The sequence below is a fragment of the Styela clava genome, chromosome 7 (assembly GCF_964204865.1).
Source record: "Styela clava chromosome 7, kaStyClav1.hap1.2, whole genome shotgun sequence".
NCBI lineage: Eukaryota > Metazoa > Chordata > Ascidiacea > Stolidobranchia > Styelidae > Styela > Styela clava.
Genome location: NC_135256.1, coordinates 12426376 through 12443728, shown reverse-complemented (window position 1 = coordinate 12443728; position 17353 = coordinate 12426376). Strand labels below are relative to the sequence as shown.

Genomic DNA, 17353 nt, shown 5'->3' with positions numbered 1-17353 from the left:
GAAGAAATGTTACATTACCTTAACTGTGATCGAGCATGAGCTTATTAGGGAAGCAATTTTCCATTACCCGTGGATTGAAACTGCGACCTAAAATTTAATCTCGAATTGTACTTGGATTAGATTCGAATTCGTTGTTCATAAGAGAGATGAAGAACCGAATCTAGAATGGCACTCAAAGAAAATAACCTACGTTTGTTCGTTTAAATTTCCAAATTTGTGAATTTATAATTTTTTGCAAAACATTGAAAGTATAAGACGGTCAGACGAAACGTTACAGAAATAGTGTGCACGTGCAGCAAGACTCTTGAATTAAATGGAACATTGAAAGAATGGTGTTTGACAGCCATTCAGCCTACGTAAAGTCCACATTCTTTATCTAGTTATCGTAATTTTTTCTACTCTTTCAACCCGTACAAGACATCTGCTGGCAGACTTGTGTTTGGTCATGTTATAGACGTTTTTATCAATTGCACATTACTAATCTTGTCATCACATCATTGCAGATATCCTCCACAACCCAACTTTTGTAGTTTCAAAAACATAATTTGCATAATACTACAACGTTATCCTTGCAACTAAAACTTATAATGACAATGTTACTTCGAAAAAAACAATTGGAATTTGCTTACATCGTGGAAATCAACTAATATCAAAGAGTCAATATCAACTTTCTCTTATAGATCTATAATACACATTGGCTGAGAGCACGGCATTAGCTTCATTAATTAAAAACGCTTTGGTAACAAAAGCAAGTTGCGTTTAAACAATCAAAGATTCCAAAAATACCGTTGGAATGTGTAAAGGAGTCAACGACACTCATCGCAATGTTCGTGCAATCTACTAATATTATTCCTAATCAGCATTCATTTACAATTACTCCCAGACTCCCAGACTATTATATTGTAAATATTACTATCAAAAATGAAAAAATATAAATATGTTGTCTCGGCAACCTTTGACAACGCGTGGTGGCCGTAACCCGCACTCAGATAACAGCATAATAAGTGCTGTCTAACTATGGCCCAGCGTGCATCAATCGCTGCTTAAAACTAGTAAATTCGAGAAACATATTATACAGTGCAACGGTAATAAAGAATTAGACTTCTTTGAATGAGATGAAAGGTGTTCAACCATTTTATGAATGTTCCTTTGCGGCGACATTGGTTTATGCTCTATTGGATATTTATCATTGCAAACGACTCTTGTGATCAAGAACCTGTCATTTGACAAATATTCACGTATTTTAAGTAAAGTTAAAACTATATGTCTTTGAAATTAGGTTTTATTCCTTGTATTGAATTAGTATTACAACAATTCAACATATTACAACATAATAGCTTTTTGTGAATATTCATAATTCTTACATTTTTTCTGAATATTGAATTTGTCTGCCTTGCAAAAGTGACATCGCATTTTGATATATATGTCTGGAACCACACATCGACACGGTTGCCAGTCTCCAGAACTTTTAAACCACAATTACTGCGTCAACAAATTAAAAAGATTTCTGAAAGATCAGAAACGTTTCCATCATTCTTTGCGTCTCACTAACTTTTTATTAGTCTTTGCACGACCAACGAAACGTGATCTTGAACCTCGCGGTGTAGTTTATTCATATGTATATATTGCTCATTTTGAATGACTATCTGACGTAAATCAAAATCTTCCACAGCACGAAATAAAATTATGCTTGTGTACTCATAAATAAAAAAACTTTCACTTTTCTACTACGTTGATTGCTTCATATTATAGTTGTTTTTCACGAACCAAAATGATTTGTGTTCGGAAATAAATCATTCAATTTACTTTCGTTATCATTAAAAATTCCTCGACATTTGTTCCGCCATTTTCACCGAAAATCAGTATCTAAAAGTCAACTTTCAGCAAACAGCGATTCTTACGTTTATGTGATGCGTGTTCAATCTATATAACCTTACCAGCATGTAATAAAATTTCTAATATTGTAGTATTTGGAGTAATTTAATAAAACACTTACTATTGCACAACCGCAAATAGCAAGAAAAATTGCTCATACCCACGCACATTCTGTGTGATATTGATACAATTCACATATATATTTGTGTAATTGTTCTGTTCTTAATAATTGAATTGCAAAATATCAATTTGAGAAACCAAACATTGCATATTTATATGTATTACGTACTCAGTTTGACTTCTCGGTAGGGATGGGACGAGATTTGAATCGGAATTGAAAATCGAGTTGAATCTACGTATTCTGGGACTCGGGATTCGACAACGATTGCACGTCATTTTTATCATAATCTATTTTGTGCTTAAAAATTGACTCCCTCATGTATATTAACCCATAAAAGGCTCAGCGCAATCAATAATTAGTTATAAATATGTGATTGGTAAAATAAAATATCTATTACTGTATTAGATAATGAAAATATTTTACCCTTTCCTCTCCAGATTATAATAATTCAATGGTATATTTAATTACGTGTACTCTCCCTCCCGATAGTCTTATATCGGTACGGATTTGTTCAGAAAAAAATGTTTTAAAACAATTGTTTTATATCAAGTTTTTTTTTGCCTGTTTTGTTCAAAATAGCTGTACTATTTGATTTTTTTGTATTAAATAGGTTGAAGAAAAATGGATGTAAAAACTTGCCAAGCGCTTCATATTTGTAATAAATTCATTAAAGCGCCACAAATATCGATGGAGGCTCATACACACCTTCTCAAGCTGTAGTTCAGTGGTTGGCGCAGCAAGACGCAACCGATAAGCCATTACGTGAACGGCCCTGCGACGAAACCACCTTGCGAAAATAGAAATGCGATCGAATAAATGAGTTTGTATAACCTTGAAAAACTTTATCACTTCAACCTTCAAAACATAGTATGCTAAGCATAACCGGACAGTATTAACTGTAATAATGCCTTCATTTTATGAGAAAAATGTCAATACATGAACTCGAAATCAATATTATGGCGTCATAACAAATTAGTTGTGGCGTCTTTGCAACAGAGTACTCTTATAATTAGCATAGGCTAGGCTAGAGCGTCTCATCGTTTACTCGTATATCAGTAGACTGTCGCAGATTTAAGCATATTCTTCAGTATCGCAACCCACTCGTTTTGTCAAAGGCTGCCTTTGATCTAATTGCTTTTGTAGTAGCCAAGAGAGCTAGGTTTCATGATTTTTCTTACTCAAAATGTCTCTCTGATATCTCGGGTAAACATTCCGGTTAAAATCTTGTGACTTTGGCAGAGATACAAACGTGGCGATAAATGTACGCAATAGAAGTAAACGTCAAAATAAGAATTTGTACTTACATTTTTGAAATTATAATTCCAGCTACGTGTGTAGCTGCCAGAATGCAACGTTTTGGCGTAGTTTCGCGGCGATGCAAGGGATATTCCAATGAAAAATACAGAAAAAAATTGAGTTGAAAAAAAGGCCTTGTTTTAAAACACGATGTTTTTTTTTAGAATTAATAAAAAACAAAACCCTATAATATCAGTGTGCTTTTTGCAGTGGAAGTACCAACTTCGGTTTGCGCAGAAATCCATTTACGACAGATAAAAATATTTCATATCGGATTTTTACAGCACAGAATCAAATGAGGAGCGAATCGAGTTGGCAATTCTCAATACATTTAGTGCCTCTATGTCTATGTAGATTAATAGACATATCTCCAACACCGGTATTCCAATACAAAAGCATGACAAGAAATCACTCATAATAAATTGTAGTGCCGAATGGTGGCTGTTCACGGAATAGACTCCGCTATCTGCTATTAATACATATTAGTTACAATGAAACCGTTTTAGCATTCATCGTTATATAACCCAAATATGTTTACATCATAAACCACTTCGAAATATCAAAATCGACACTTGCAAATTCATTAATTTAGAAATATGTTTGGAGCAAATTTTTAGGACGAAGTTAATTATTTATATTTATTACAATATCATGGCGATTAACATATTATTTTCGATTCAAATGGATGCCCGTTTGACTTTTGACGTCAATCCATGTGTATATTAATACAACGAATATGGATTTCTAAATCTTTATTATGATTGGTATGAATATAAGTTTCCGTATACAACACCCCTACAAAATTGGTCCGTTGAATAACAATTAAGTACTCAACGCCTCAATGAAACTTTGTCGGGGCAACGGCAGGATTGAGGCAACAAGAATCCTAATCAGCGTTGCCACCATGGAAACAAATTTTACTATAATTAAAACCATAATTAGTCAACACTTTCAGTTATAAGTGGACTAACAACACTTCAGATGCTTAAGCTTAGAAATGTAGAGGTATAAAGGGAGGAGTAAATTCAGTTTCCGAAATTCCAATAAAGTAGGGACTTCTTGGTGTTCGCTGTGCTACCCCTAATTTTGTTGACTGAGAGCTACGCGTAAATATTTATATTTACCAAATATTTGTGCCCTGGTCTCTTGGTATCTAAAGATTTACACATCTATCTCTGCTCTACAGTTCATTTAATTTCTTCCTTGTTTACAGGTCGTGATCAATTAGGAATACAATTTCTTACAATATGAAAGGATTTTTTATTATTTTAACAATTCTGCTAAATACCATAAACTCAACTGTTCTTGGAGGAACGATATTTATCGACACTGCAATAATATATGATCAATATTATGAAAGTTCGTTACCAAGTTTCAGGAAGGCGATCGACAATTCGGATTTAGAAGTTAATCTTATTCTGTTTGACCAGAGAACGATGACCAATATAGTAGGTAAGACATTCCCTGCAGTAAATTGCCATTCGTTGTGAAAGAGTTATACATGAGATATTTTATCATTAAATTTTGATAAAAATAATTTGAAAGCTTATAAAGATAAAATGAGGCTTTCACTGGTAGTTATAGTTTGCATATGAACTAGTAAAACACTTATTTGTTTGATAGAAATACTAAATTAGTATTCGATCAGGGTATCTGTACAAATGTTTTTGTCAACAGATTTTGAAATAGGTCATTTGAAACGAGCGTTTCTGAGTGGTGTCTTAGAAGTGACAAAGTATACCACAAATATCTGAATAATCTAATGATTTCCATCTAACGAGATATCGCCTATCTTTATACATAATCTCGTGAGGGCAGACCAAAACAGGTTACGCTAATAGCAGCGCAAGAAATACAATAAACTATTTTATTATTTGCCTGGCTTTTATTGCCCAACTAATTACGGTTTTAATTTTCATGACTGTTCTTTTTCTCATATGCCACCTCCAAGTAAAACATATATATATATAAAATAAGTTGGTCATATTAAAGCTTTACAGTTGGTTACATGACAACTTTCCGAATAATCCTGCCTAAACTGCCTTTTTTGGCTTCCATAAGTCCATGTAAAAGTTGTTTAATATATTATATTTGGCATTGAAATCAGTTTCACAAGGAATTTCCTCCGGAATTCAACGTACGTGCGTCACATTGTGATTGCGGGCACATCCCCCAGACCGTTCAGTTATTACAGTCAACTGCGCGTAAAATCACACAAAATCGGTTTAGATCAGAAGGACAATTTATTGTCATCAATTTATATTGAATTTTTCAGATCTGATTAAAAAAATTGAGATTGTCCGCATAACATTATGAAATAGCATATAGCCATATATGATACAATGTTTTTGGATTATATTTGTACAACAGAAATGCACAAAATCAAATCTAACTTATTTTCATTATTATGTTTACATCGTTTACAGTCAATTAGGCAATTTAGCGAGGCCCAGCACCGATATGTTAAAGATTTGACAACATTTTAGATTGATCCTACAAGATCAGTTAAAATAAGTTCACGCAGATAATAAATATTTGGTTTCCTAGATTGGTAGTTTTAAGAGGCGCATAATTTTAGATGAAATGTATCTGAGGTCTTAAACACTGATTTGATCCACAAATCCGGTAATGTCGTAAAGTCACAATTTATACAAACACAGATGACCGCTACTGACTCGGTCAAACTTAGTTGCTCGCCAGATTGCTGTCGTTGTCAGAACAGAAAGAATATCACGATCATTTTATATGTCTTATATTTAAATTTCCAGGTGAAGTAAATCAAGCAAAAGTCTCAAGCCTCTTCATAATGACTCAACTAATCAACTGCACTGCGATGGTTGAATTAAAGAAAGCTGTCACTGTTTTTTTCATAGGAATGATGCGTGATGTACATAATGAGAGGATTTAGTTTTAATCATAAAATAATAACAATATTCCAAATTTTGCAATTGCTTATTCTTGCAGCACTGCGATCCATTGGACGACTACTTGATGTACATGTATCCATCTCATTATGACGTCATGAGAGCGATGTATGACGGAATTGCACAATATGACTGGAAAACTGCAGCAGTTTTCTATGACGGTTCCGAAGGTATGGAGTTCCTCGGTCTATCTCTATAACATCAAGTTTCAAATATATTCCACTATGTGATAAAAATGACGATAATGGATAAGATAATGGATAATTTTTACTTCATTCGTAGGGGCTGTAATTTACATAAGTAAATATGCAAATATTTATATATTAATTTGAATATGGATTCTGCTTGTCTACCACACTAATGCGTTGTATCACGTTCATCAGTTTATAAATATAATTGATACGAAAATTCAAATGTTATTTTAGATTTGGCATTTGGTTACCAAGACCTGGACGTTGCAAGACAACGAGGACTTAACTTACAAGTGTATGTTATACCAGAAGATGAAGATGCAACGTGGGATATTTTAAAGGTGGGGTAACTTGGTTTAAGTTAAATCGATGTTTAAAATATCATTGACGGAAACTCTTAAAGAGTAATTTGCAGAAGTTTTAACAAAGTTAGATATTGACTATAGAAATTTGCTTTGAATCAAAGACAACTTTATCATTTAGTCTGTTCGACTCCTTGGATACAGAACGTACATATTGCTTTGCGATTACAAACTGGCTGCGTCAGTCATGACAAAAGCTGTCTTTCTTTCTATGGTCAGTGAAGTGAATCATTGGATTGTTCCAAATTTGGTAAATATTTCTTGGTCTTCTATATTTTAGCATATTTATTGGCAAAAATCTGCCGGTACAGCGAGGAACGGTGTGTTAGGATGTAAAAGGTTTTTAAAGTCAAGGTGCGTTGCCTGCTTTGTGAAATTCTGGACAAAAATGCTTGATGAACATAGCATACAATTTGAAAATAGAAAGCAGTGTTCAAAAAATTTGTGCAACTTATCAATGCTTATTAAAAAAACCTATTTGAGGCGACAATTTGAAAAAAATGAACGTTTGTATTAGAGATGTACCGGTACCACTTTTGCCACCGATACTCCGATACTTTAAAAAGCCGAAATTGCTGATATTCTTATACCGATACTATGTAATTATTACCTTAAGTGTACAGGGCAGACAAGCAATATTAATAGTACACATTATCTCAGCTTGAAAAGTAGATATGTTAAATATTAAGAAATTCCGGTTTGTGAACCAGATGCATTAACTGGTTCAGATGCATTGTGCAGCGACTCTAGTAATCTCGGTGATTAGTCGATTAGAAAACGCACAGCTGTTTGGCTACTATGGATGGTGTAAAATAAATAAATGTTCACTCATCATATCAAGCTAATACATTAAGTTGCGTGCGCAGGATTTTGTGCCAATATACCGTCGTATTTTGTATTTCACACATTTGAAAATCCACTCATATTCGATTGATATATTACTTCCTAATTACCATGGAATATTAAAGATGTCAATATAAAAAGTCGGCCGTGAAAATAGCCAAATTAGTTGAGCTAGTTTGGCTGATAAAATAGCTAAGAACAGGTCAGAATCCGGATTCCCGTTTATAATCGCGGGGTGGGGTGAGCATGGCTCAGAGTTAACAAGGCAAATACCGCGAACATGATCCCTCATATTTATTGCATGATAGCTTATCTTTTAAAACATTCTGGATCAAAAAATTAAATATATATCGGTCTACATTTAGCCGATACCGATACAAATAACGATAAAATGGCCTATATATCGATACATCAGTGCATCTCTAGTTAAGATAATAAAAGCATTCTACGTTTACAACTCTCTAAAATAAGCGGCTCATTAATGTAACAAAAAATATTATAGATCGACAATGCATTGGAATTTTTTTTTTGTAAAAATATCTAATATTTACAAATATCTTGTACATTTACTCAACAGGAAACACACCCGATTCTTCTGCAAGATTTCTTAGAATCTAGTGTCAGATTGACTCTACTTAGTGCACAAACAATCCGAAAAGTTCTTGAATATCATTTTAATCTTGGTTCACCGGAAAGAGTTGCAAGAGATGCGGTTATAACAGGTAAAATGAGCTTCGGTGGTGTGATCTCGGGAAAAAGTTATATAAAGTACAGCAGCAAATGTTACTTTGTTCTGTTACTGAACACGAGAAAGTGGTGTTTAATAACTTCAGGGCAAATTTTAAATATATGCAAGCTGAAATGTATCGCAAACGTGATGCAAACGACGTTAACATGCAGATTTTCATGATATTTCAGAAACAACATATTCATAAACATTACTGGGAAAATTAGCGGAAAGCTCAATTTCTAATATTATTACATTCAATCTTATATTTCACAGCTATTACCACGGATTCTCTAAATCTGATGAAAAGGTCATGTAACAATGCAATTGTTGAAGGTTGCTTTGCAATTCCATTATCTGACAACAAACAATGTGGGATAGACCAGGGTGCAAAAAGCGTCGAAATTTCTCAAAATGTAATTTTCCTTTAACAAATAAGTTTATAGAGATTTTGTTCTCAATTTTTTACGAGCGATTTCCATCACATTTAAGTCCGTCGTCCAACCAAATCGATTTTTAACGCTACACAACATCTTACATCCAATTTTTCACATCTCCTCTCGGTTCCTGGAGACCGTAGTTTTGACCAAAATTTAGCTGATTACAAAAATACCCCACCAAGCGAACTTCCATCTTTGGATTTCTTGGCCATTAAAGCGCTGCGCATACGAGCGTTAAGAGCAGGGCTATATTTTTCTACATTGCTTTCTCATTGTATCCATTTCAGTTTTATTCGATAGGAACATGCACCGAAATATATATGAGATGGTTGCATGATCATGGACCTACACGAATTCAATATTTTGAACATCATCTCGGCAATCCGAAAGGCAACGTGAGCTTTGTAAGTGTCAAGTTAAAGGTTATTGCATTAGTTTTCGTTACATTTCCATTGAAAATGGTTCATTTATAAATGTTGACGATTTTTTTTCGTTTTGCTAAAAATGGAATGTCACTTTTTCTCAGTTAGCCTATTCTTTTAAAGTCGACAAACAGAATTCATCAAGAAATCGACTAGGGACATTGTTACCATACCCTAAATCAGGGGTCGGCAACCTTTTGTCACTCGCGGGCCAAAATTAAGGTTGCAAGTCATTGGCGGGCCGCACATATTTTTAGAAAGTTGGAAAACCGGACGGATGGTACTTTTTATAATAAAAATCAAGCAGTGATACATCTCTGGAATAGAATATAGATTTATTCCCTAATTGCATCTCATAAAATTACATTTGAATATTTTCAGCGCCATTGAATCCTCTGCACTTAGCATCAACTTTTCTGCGTTTTGTTGCCATTTGTCTAAACGAGTGATTGTAAATTATATGCCCATTAAACGAGTAATTGTGGAATATATAATTGTTAGGTTATAATATAATTTAGTCTAAAGAATAATATATTCGTCAAAACGGTTGTTTTGTTACTATAATTTAGTGAAGCGTCGCGGGCCGGATTATAGTGCTCCGTGGGTCGTAGGTTGCCGACCCCTGCCCTAAATGTTACCTTACCATACGTCCCACTTTTTACCGTCTTGTCACGGCGTCGAGACCGGTTGGTCAAAAGTCCCGTTTTGGCGCTCAGCCAGCCAGAATAATGCACGAATATTAACAATTAATTAGCATGTTTTCGCTACTGTGTAGCGTAACGGTAGCCTGCCTACTGAAGGTGAAGGCGTGATTATTTTTCAACATATTTCATTACTTATTCGCATTACACTATCTTTCATTTTATTTTGCAGGTAGGATACTGGAAGTATGGATTCGAGCCTAAATATGTTCCGTTCGTTCAAGCAGCGATTGTTTTTCCGGAAGAACCTCTCGTTGTTGGAATAGTCTATGTAAGTAATACAAAACAGCTATGAAACATGTTAAGTTCCAAAGAAGTTTATCCAAAGTATAAAATGTTCACAACAGGATCCGCCTTGGGTAAAATGGCACGTAAACGAAAATACCAATGAAACTACGTACGAAGGATTTCTCATGGATTTGTTGGTAACTTTGTCTTCGCAGTTAAATTTCAAATATAGACTGGAATACAACGATATATTGAACTCACCCGAACACAGACCCAATGGCTCGAATGTAGATGACGAAGTAAATAGAATGCTGAAGAAAAAGCAGGTTAGATTCTGTCGATCCAAACTAATGTATACTGTTCCTTTCCACTCGAATATTATTTTTCCGTATGGCAAAGCCTCAAAAGCTTTATATCAACACTATGTGCAGACATCATATATACATATCTTCTTTTGTGAGGTAGTAGAAATTTGACAGCTCTCTCTCTGTGACAGTGTTGCATAAACTGGACATGCAACAGCATAAACCAATAAGCATTCAACACATAGTGTGGCCTTTCAAATTTAGCCTACCGCTTTTTCAGAATACCCAAAACAATTTGTGAATGTAAAGATATGTGAATGCAAATACCCTGGTATGCAAAAATCTTCAGTACTACAATAAAATTGCGCGCGAATACGCGGGTTTCAAAATACTAATACTCCTAATTTACTTATATGCGGATGGGTCGTTGCAAATGTACTCGGGCATGAAGACGTCGTCAACACATAAAACAAGTTTTGTATTTCTTTTCAGGTTGACTTTTTTCTTCAGAAGAGGCCAATTCATGGAGGAAAACTAGAAACAGAAGAACTATCCGTATCGTTTCAGCAAGTATACCATTTCATGGTGACTCTATCGTCAGGGAACGAAGCACCAGTTAACATCTGGCAGTTTCTTGCGCCGTTTACACTGGACTCGTGGATTGTGTTGTGGGCATCACTTGTTTTCGTTAGTGTGGTATTGGCCCTCGTAAACCAGTTTAATCCGTTTGAATGGAGAAAGCAAGCACTTGATGAAACCAACGAAGATGTTGATGTGGAGAACTTCAACAAATTAGGTTGTCGCATTTCTTTTTTAAATGCAATGAGATGAATTGTTTTTACTTTGCGCTTATGCATGAGATTAACAAAGAGCAGGCTAACCATTCATATCGAACACTTTCTTTTTATGCATCTGTCACATGTGATCCTTATGACCACAAGATTAGTGTTGTAAACTATACTGATAGTTTGAATTATTTTTAGTTTTACTGTATATCATTCGCAGGCATTGGGAATAGCATTTGGATGGCATACGCAGGTATTGTTGGCCAAGGAGTGGACGTTGAGCCATTATCGTATGCCGGTAGAATAATCACTGGAACGTGGTGGTATTTCACAATGTTGGTAATTGCTGCTTACACTGCGAATCTAACGGCTTTTCTAACACAGGAATTTGCAGGAGATATCAGTAACCTTGAGAACCTTCTTGAACAGGTAATCACCAGTTGCTCCAAAGGGCATTTCAATTATCAGTGTACTGTATGCAAAACTAATCTCTGCTAAATGTTGTATCGCACGAAATATGACACGCATTCGCTGCTAGAATCGTAGAGCCTGCTGATTTTAATCGGTGCCTCACATGTCGTGCCCCACACTTGGCGTCACATTCCCCGCCTGTTCCTCGTGCCTCACACTTGTATTCTCACTTGCTATGAAAAGTCTAACATTTTGTCAAAGTGATTATCCTAGGTCAAAGGTATATCCTAACCCACGACATAAATCCCACTTCATATGTTAACCTTAACCAATTGCCCCATAATATATATAGATATAGAAATCATCGTAATTTTCTTTTGTACACGTCGTAATATATTAACTAAAATTTGTAAATATCACATTTAACAGGTGCATTACTCGTACGGAGTTTTAGCAGATTCTGACATAAACCAATACTTCCTGCCCCATGCCACGTCAGAACCGTATACAACGGTATGGAATTACTTGCAAGAAAATCCTGAAAATGTTTTCAATTCCACAGAAGAAATACTAAAGCGAGTATCTGAAAAAGGATTTTATTTCCTTGCTCCTTTTGGCGAAGTGGCGAACGTGGAACAAAGCGGTTGCGATTACGCTAGAGTCGGAGAAGGTAACTAGTAACTAAAAATTGCGTCGATAATTTGTGTTTATGATGCGAGCTATCTATGGTAGTCTACTAGAGTGGTTTTCGTTTGCGTTCGTCAGTGAGCTTTAAGTTATACATTTCAACAGTTGGATCAAGAAGTATATTTTTATTACGGAAAAGAAGAATGTGAGCCATAAATATTTAGTCAATGAGAAGCTTGTTGTTGCATCTTTTCGCAAGTTTTAATTTAAAATGCTGTGTAATTTTGCGAGAGTGCTGGGTCAACGTGTTGGTTACTTTATTACCCGCGTTTGAATGATTCGCCTTTCCTGTTATTTTTCATACTATGTCCAGATATTTTTCATTCTGTAAGGTTTCTGGGAATATCAGTATGGTCTTCCATTTCAATTGCTATCAAAATATACCCCAGTTTTCAATGACGCTATTGCTTCGCTCAGAGACGATGGAACTCTACAAGAACTGGAATCAAAGTGGTTCAATTTCAGGTTAGTGAATTAATTACCACAGGAAATAAAACAGAATTGGATTTCATATTCAACGAGAGGAAACCGATAATGCGTTTTTATCATGTATTGAACCACGACCTCTCGTTAGGTTACCAGTTCATGTTATGTTATTTCTGGTAAAATTTCTATGAACGCTTCAGTAAACCACGAGCTTATCACTGATAAGCTCGTGGTTTACTGAAGCGTTCATAGAAATTTTACCAGAAATAACATAACATGAACTGGTCAGGTGGTAATTCTATACTGACAATTGAGAACAACAAAAATGAGTATTTGAAATGTTTCTCTTTATTATTTTCACTTTGCAGGGGAGAATGCAAAGAAGCGACATTTGATATTGAAGCAAATCGACTTGGAATTGGAAATCTAGGAGGAATGTTTATATTTCTTGTTATGGGATCCCTTATCTCGATACTGGTGCACATCGGAGAGGCGAGAATCATTATTTTCAATGCTCGAAACTTCTTAAAACAATCTACTTGATAAACAGACATCAGACCATTTGAATCAAAACCTTGCAGATATTAAATTCTCATTGCTTTCAAAACAATCTACTTGATAAACAGACATCAGACCATTTGAATCAAAACCTTGCAGACATTAAATTCTCATTGCTTTCAATGAGTTACGGTTTTGCTATATTTATCAGTAAATTATAAATCTTTGATATATAATTGATGGGATTAATATTATATTTATAAACATTCTGATAGCTCATAGAATTTCCTAAAATTCTGTCTATTTCTATATATTCAGATTTTGTGGTCAAAACGATATAGGATACGTCATTTCCGAGACAGAAGTGAAAAGAAGGAAAAGAAAGAAGATCCTGTCAGTGAAATGAAGAGACAACGAGAGAGAGATAGAAAAGAACTTGATGATAAAATAGAAGAATGGGAAGGAGGTTTTGATTACTGGATGAACAGGTAATCCGAAAATTTCGTTGGTATTCGTTTTATATATAACTTAAATTTGTGTATTAATAAGTGTTGGAATAATATTGTTGGACACAAATGAACTTACGATTGTTTTGCCCGATTGTTGTTAGGATTATTTTATTTGATGTTGGGTATATGCATCTAATATACCAATTAATTCTAAATTTTCACCACCCAAAGATGAAAGAAATCGCTAGCAGACTATTACTTTTTTTCTCAAACTTCCACTGAGGTATATAAGACCATAAATTTTGCTGTTTTATTTTAGTTCGTGTTGTCGTTTTTATCACCTGCTGGAACACTTTATTACCTCTCGCTCGTCCGCCTATCGTTTTTTCAAAGCAAAAATGCGCTCATCCAAAGACTGATTAATGCGCGACCTTGGTGTCTATATATATATTTGAACCCTGCTCTCTTGTTATTTCACTCGTACTTCATACTATTTTTAGAATGGACCACATAAACAAAACTCTCAAAAGCATTGACGATCAAAATAAACGACACGTGAGGCAAATTCGTGGAGAACATGTGTTTGATTCGGACGAGGAAAATGTAGCAGGTGATTTTCGAAAATTTACGAGTCAGAATTGGAAAATCATTTTATAATGTTTTTTGTTTGTGTAAATTTTCAAGACCTCAAAACATACATGATTTTCAGAAAACTTTTCTTGGTGGACGAAAGCGTTCCAAACGGCATTTGGGATAGCGCCAGCGGACCAGTCAACAGATGGCGCCTCAGAGCAAGAAAATGCAGGTAAATCGGTTTGTCCTGTATTTGCGAGGTGCGCAGAAAAATAAATGTAATTTTGACTTTTTTCTCAGGGTATCCACCGGAAAAAGTTGCTAACGACGATGAAGAGACACCTGAATCTGTTAACAAACGGAACACTTACAGCGATATTGGAACAGGTATATCTGAGCACACAAAGTACTTTTTAATACCAATATACATTGTACCGGGTGTTGCATTTCTCTTTATTAAATATTATTCTTTCGAAGGAATAAAAGATGAGAACAGACTGCAACAAGAATTCGCAGAAAACGACCTTCCCATCCCTGTACCCGAACAGTTTTTTGATGAAGAGAGTTCAACGTTACAGACTCCGCCTCCCAGTGCGTTCACAGACACACCTACTCCTAGTGAAGTTAAAGCGAAGAAAATCAAGAAAATGTTGAGTTTTTCTCAACGTAAAAAGGCCAAAAAATATCAAAGATATTAATAAGTTTCCGTAGTATATTGTGTAGCAATACAATTTGTAAAATTAAAGATATCGTGTATTCTTTCGTGCTATTTTGAATATGAGTGCTGGTATGCATCATTATGATTTTTTATTCGCGTTTCGTCAATATACCTACACTTGACGGATATTTAGTTTGCTTCACTTTCTACATATATCTTCTTATATTTTCAATATACACTAGAATGATGCCCTCGCCTAGTTTCACGGTCACAAATGTTAATCCATAATAATCATTTATTGTGCAAAACTTGATCTATTTTTGAACCATAACTTAAAAATCGTCCATTTTCATTCCACATGTGTACGAATACACAATATAGTGAATAGCTCAAAGTTTCAATTTTATTTGGTTATATAAAGCAATGAACACATTCATGTTGAATCAAAAGTTTGTTAATCAATTCTATGTGAAGCATTGGCGACTTTTTTCTCGGCGAGACAGTTCCTAGTAAAAATGTCTGGTGACTGTTCGACCTTTTTCCGGCCAGTTTTAAACATAGAGTAAACAGCCCAAAATCCAGCGAATCAGAAAGTAGGTTAATGGCTATGTGTATATCACTTCAAGTGAATAGAATCAATGAAAGCTCAATGGCTAAATCAACATTTTATAACTGCGTCTGAGATTTACGCTAGAGTAAGGTCCAAAATGAAGTGGCACACCTACCTCATAATGAATCACAATAAATATGCATAAACCAGTTTATAGATTGAGGCTACTCTGTTGAACCATATTTACAATTAGTGTAACGGTTTCGTATCTCTTTACAATATAGTTACAATGTACTATTTTCTACGGAGAGTAAATATCCGGAAGAATACAAACAAAAAAAATGTTTCACGCTGATCATTGTCACAGTTCAACGAAAAGGGAACTCTAATTCCATCAGGATAATGTAATAGGCCGCCCCAAAACTCTCTCTTAAAAAGGTCACTATAATGAAGATTGGAACCGTGAAGCCACATTCTTTTCTTAAATATGCACGTATTTTCATATTGTCTATATGAGATTAGAAGACATTGGTGTTGGACAAAATTCGCTGGGAAGCGCTAGACTTAGTCTCAATACACACCATACATTTTTGTCAAATTATTTGGGTTATATTTTTTTGCTAAACAGAATTTTATTTCACATCGATGCCTAATCTATATCTGGTGTCTTCAGTTTGGTTGTTGAGCAGATTGTTTGCTAATTTTTAGGTCACAGTACTAGGAAATGTGTCATCAATCATCATGGTACAATGGTTACTTGATCATATTTATCATAACCTTTTCCGAGGGAAGTTTTCGACTGTATTTATGACTGACTCTGTTTAATGTTCTTAAATTTTATTTGACAAACCGGCTATAATCTTAAAACGCTTAGTGATTACTGTTAAATCAATGAGTGGGCATGGATCTTGCACACTCTGGGGCAAATTAATCAAGGGACATACTTTTAATGGTTTCATGGGGATACAATTTAAAATTCAAGCTTTTATGTTTTGGTTTTTACACAATAGAGTTTACATCACGTGACAAATGCAAAATGACAGTCCGTTCGGATTATTCTCACGCTAAATTAAAAATTGTACCAATAGAAGATGTAGATGTTATTACGATATTGAAATTAACTATCGCTTTCTGAAGTGGATATGTTCAATTGTTTACAGATACGATCGAATTATGCAATATTTATACGGCAATAAAAGCGTTGTTCACAAAATATCCTTACTACCATATACAACGCTCCAATAAATAACATAATTTACAATTACCAATGTCCCACAAACATAAATTCCTTGTTTACGATGCGAATGATGTACAAAACTTGTTTACAATAAACAAGTTATTATCGCTCATTCATGCCGAAAAATATGCGGTCATACGGTCATTCTTTAAATTTGCTTATTTTGAATTATGTATCCTCTTCTAGCTTGGGCCGACAGTGAATGTTGATACATACAGTTGGCCTATGCGTGACTTATGACAAATTTAATTACTAATCTCAATGTAAGACAAGGAAATTATGTATGTTGACGGGTAACGATCTCCCACTGACTTGAACAATTGATTCAATAATTAGACACGGGAAGTAAATTTATTACGAGTTTTATAACTATTTATCGTGGTTAACTATTTTCGTGAGAATTAATTGGATCTCCGTTCAGGGTTCAATCTAATGGTGCAAATCTGTTGTTAAAAGCATTGCTTTGTAAGAAGAATCGAATATTTGAACTACATCATGTGCTATTTTGATGTACACTGTACATTATTGCTCAAATGACGTTAATTTTGGTAATAATGTCGTCTCCTTTTGTTAGAGACATATTCGGCCCTCCTTGACAGTATATTAAGCTCATTGAAATGCTACATTTTCAGTGTTTTTTCTGC

The 17353-nt window shown here is 34.7% G+C and overlaps 1 protein-coding gene across 1 annotated transcript; it reads left to right on the top strand.

The window, feature by feature from the left end:
- The first annotated feature begins 4511 nt into the window (after positions 1-4511).
- On the top strand, positions 4512-15781 carry LOC120328220 (glutamate receptor 1-like). Its single transcript, XM_039394651.2, has 20 exons — positions 4512-4744; positions 6061-6179; positions 6257-6386; positions 6642-6748; positions 6891-7019; positions 8190-8334; positions 8616-8755; positions 9067-9183; positions 10075-10173; positions 10250-10456; positions 10928-11231; positions 11441-11649; positions 12061-12301; positions 12651-12783; positions 13113-13236; positions 13561-13730; positions 14192-14301; positions 14401-14496; positions 14565-14651; positions 14742-15781. The coding sequence occupies exons 1-20, from the start codon at positions 4540-4542 to the stop codon at positions 14960-14962; spliced, it is 3093 nt and encodes a 1030-aa protein (XP_039250585.2). The 5' UTR covers positions 4512-4539; the 3' UTR covers positions 14963-15781.
- The last annotated feature ends 1572 nt before the right edge of the window (positions 15782-17353 follow it).

Excerpts from the sequence above, each read along its gene's own strand:
- LOC120328220 (XM_039394651.2), top strand. The coding sequence starts at position 4,540 with ATGAAAGGATTTTTTATTATTTTAACAATTCTGCTAAATACCATAAAC. Across the intron at positions 6,387-6,641 it reads TTTCTATGACGGTTCCGAAG|ATTTGGCATTTGGTTACCAA; the intron begins GTATGGAGTTCC and ends ATGTTATTTTAG. Across the intron at positions 10,457-10,927 it reads GAATGCTGAAGAAAAAGCAG|GTTGACTTTTTTCTTCAGAA; the intron begins GTTAGATTCTGT and ends ATTTCTTTTCAG.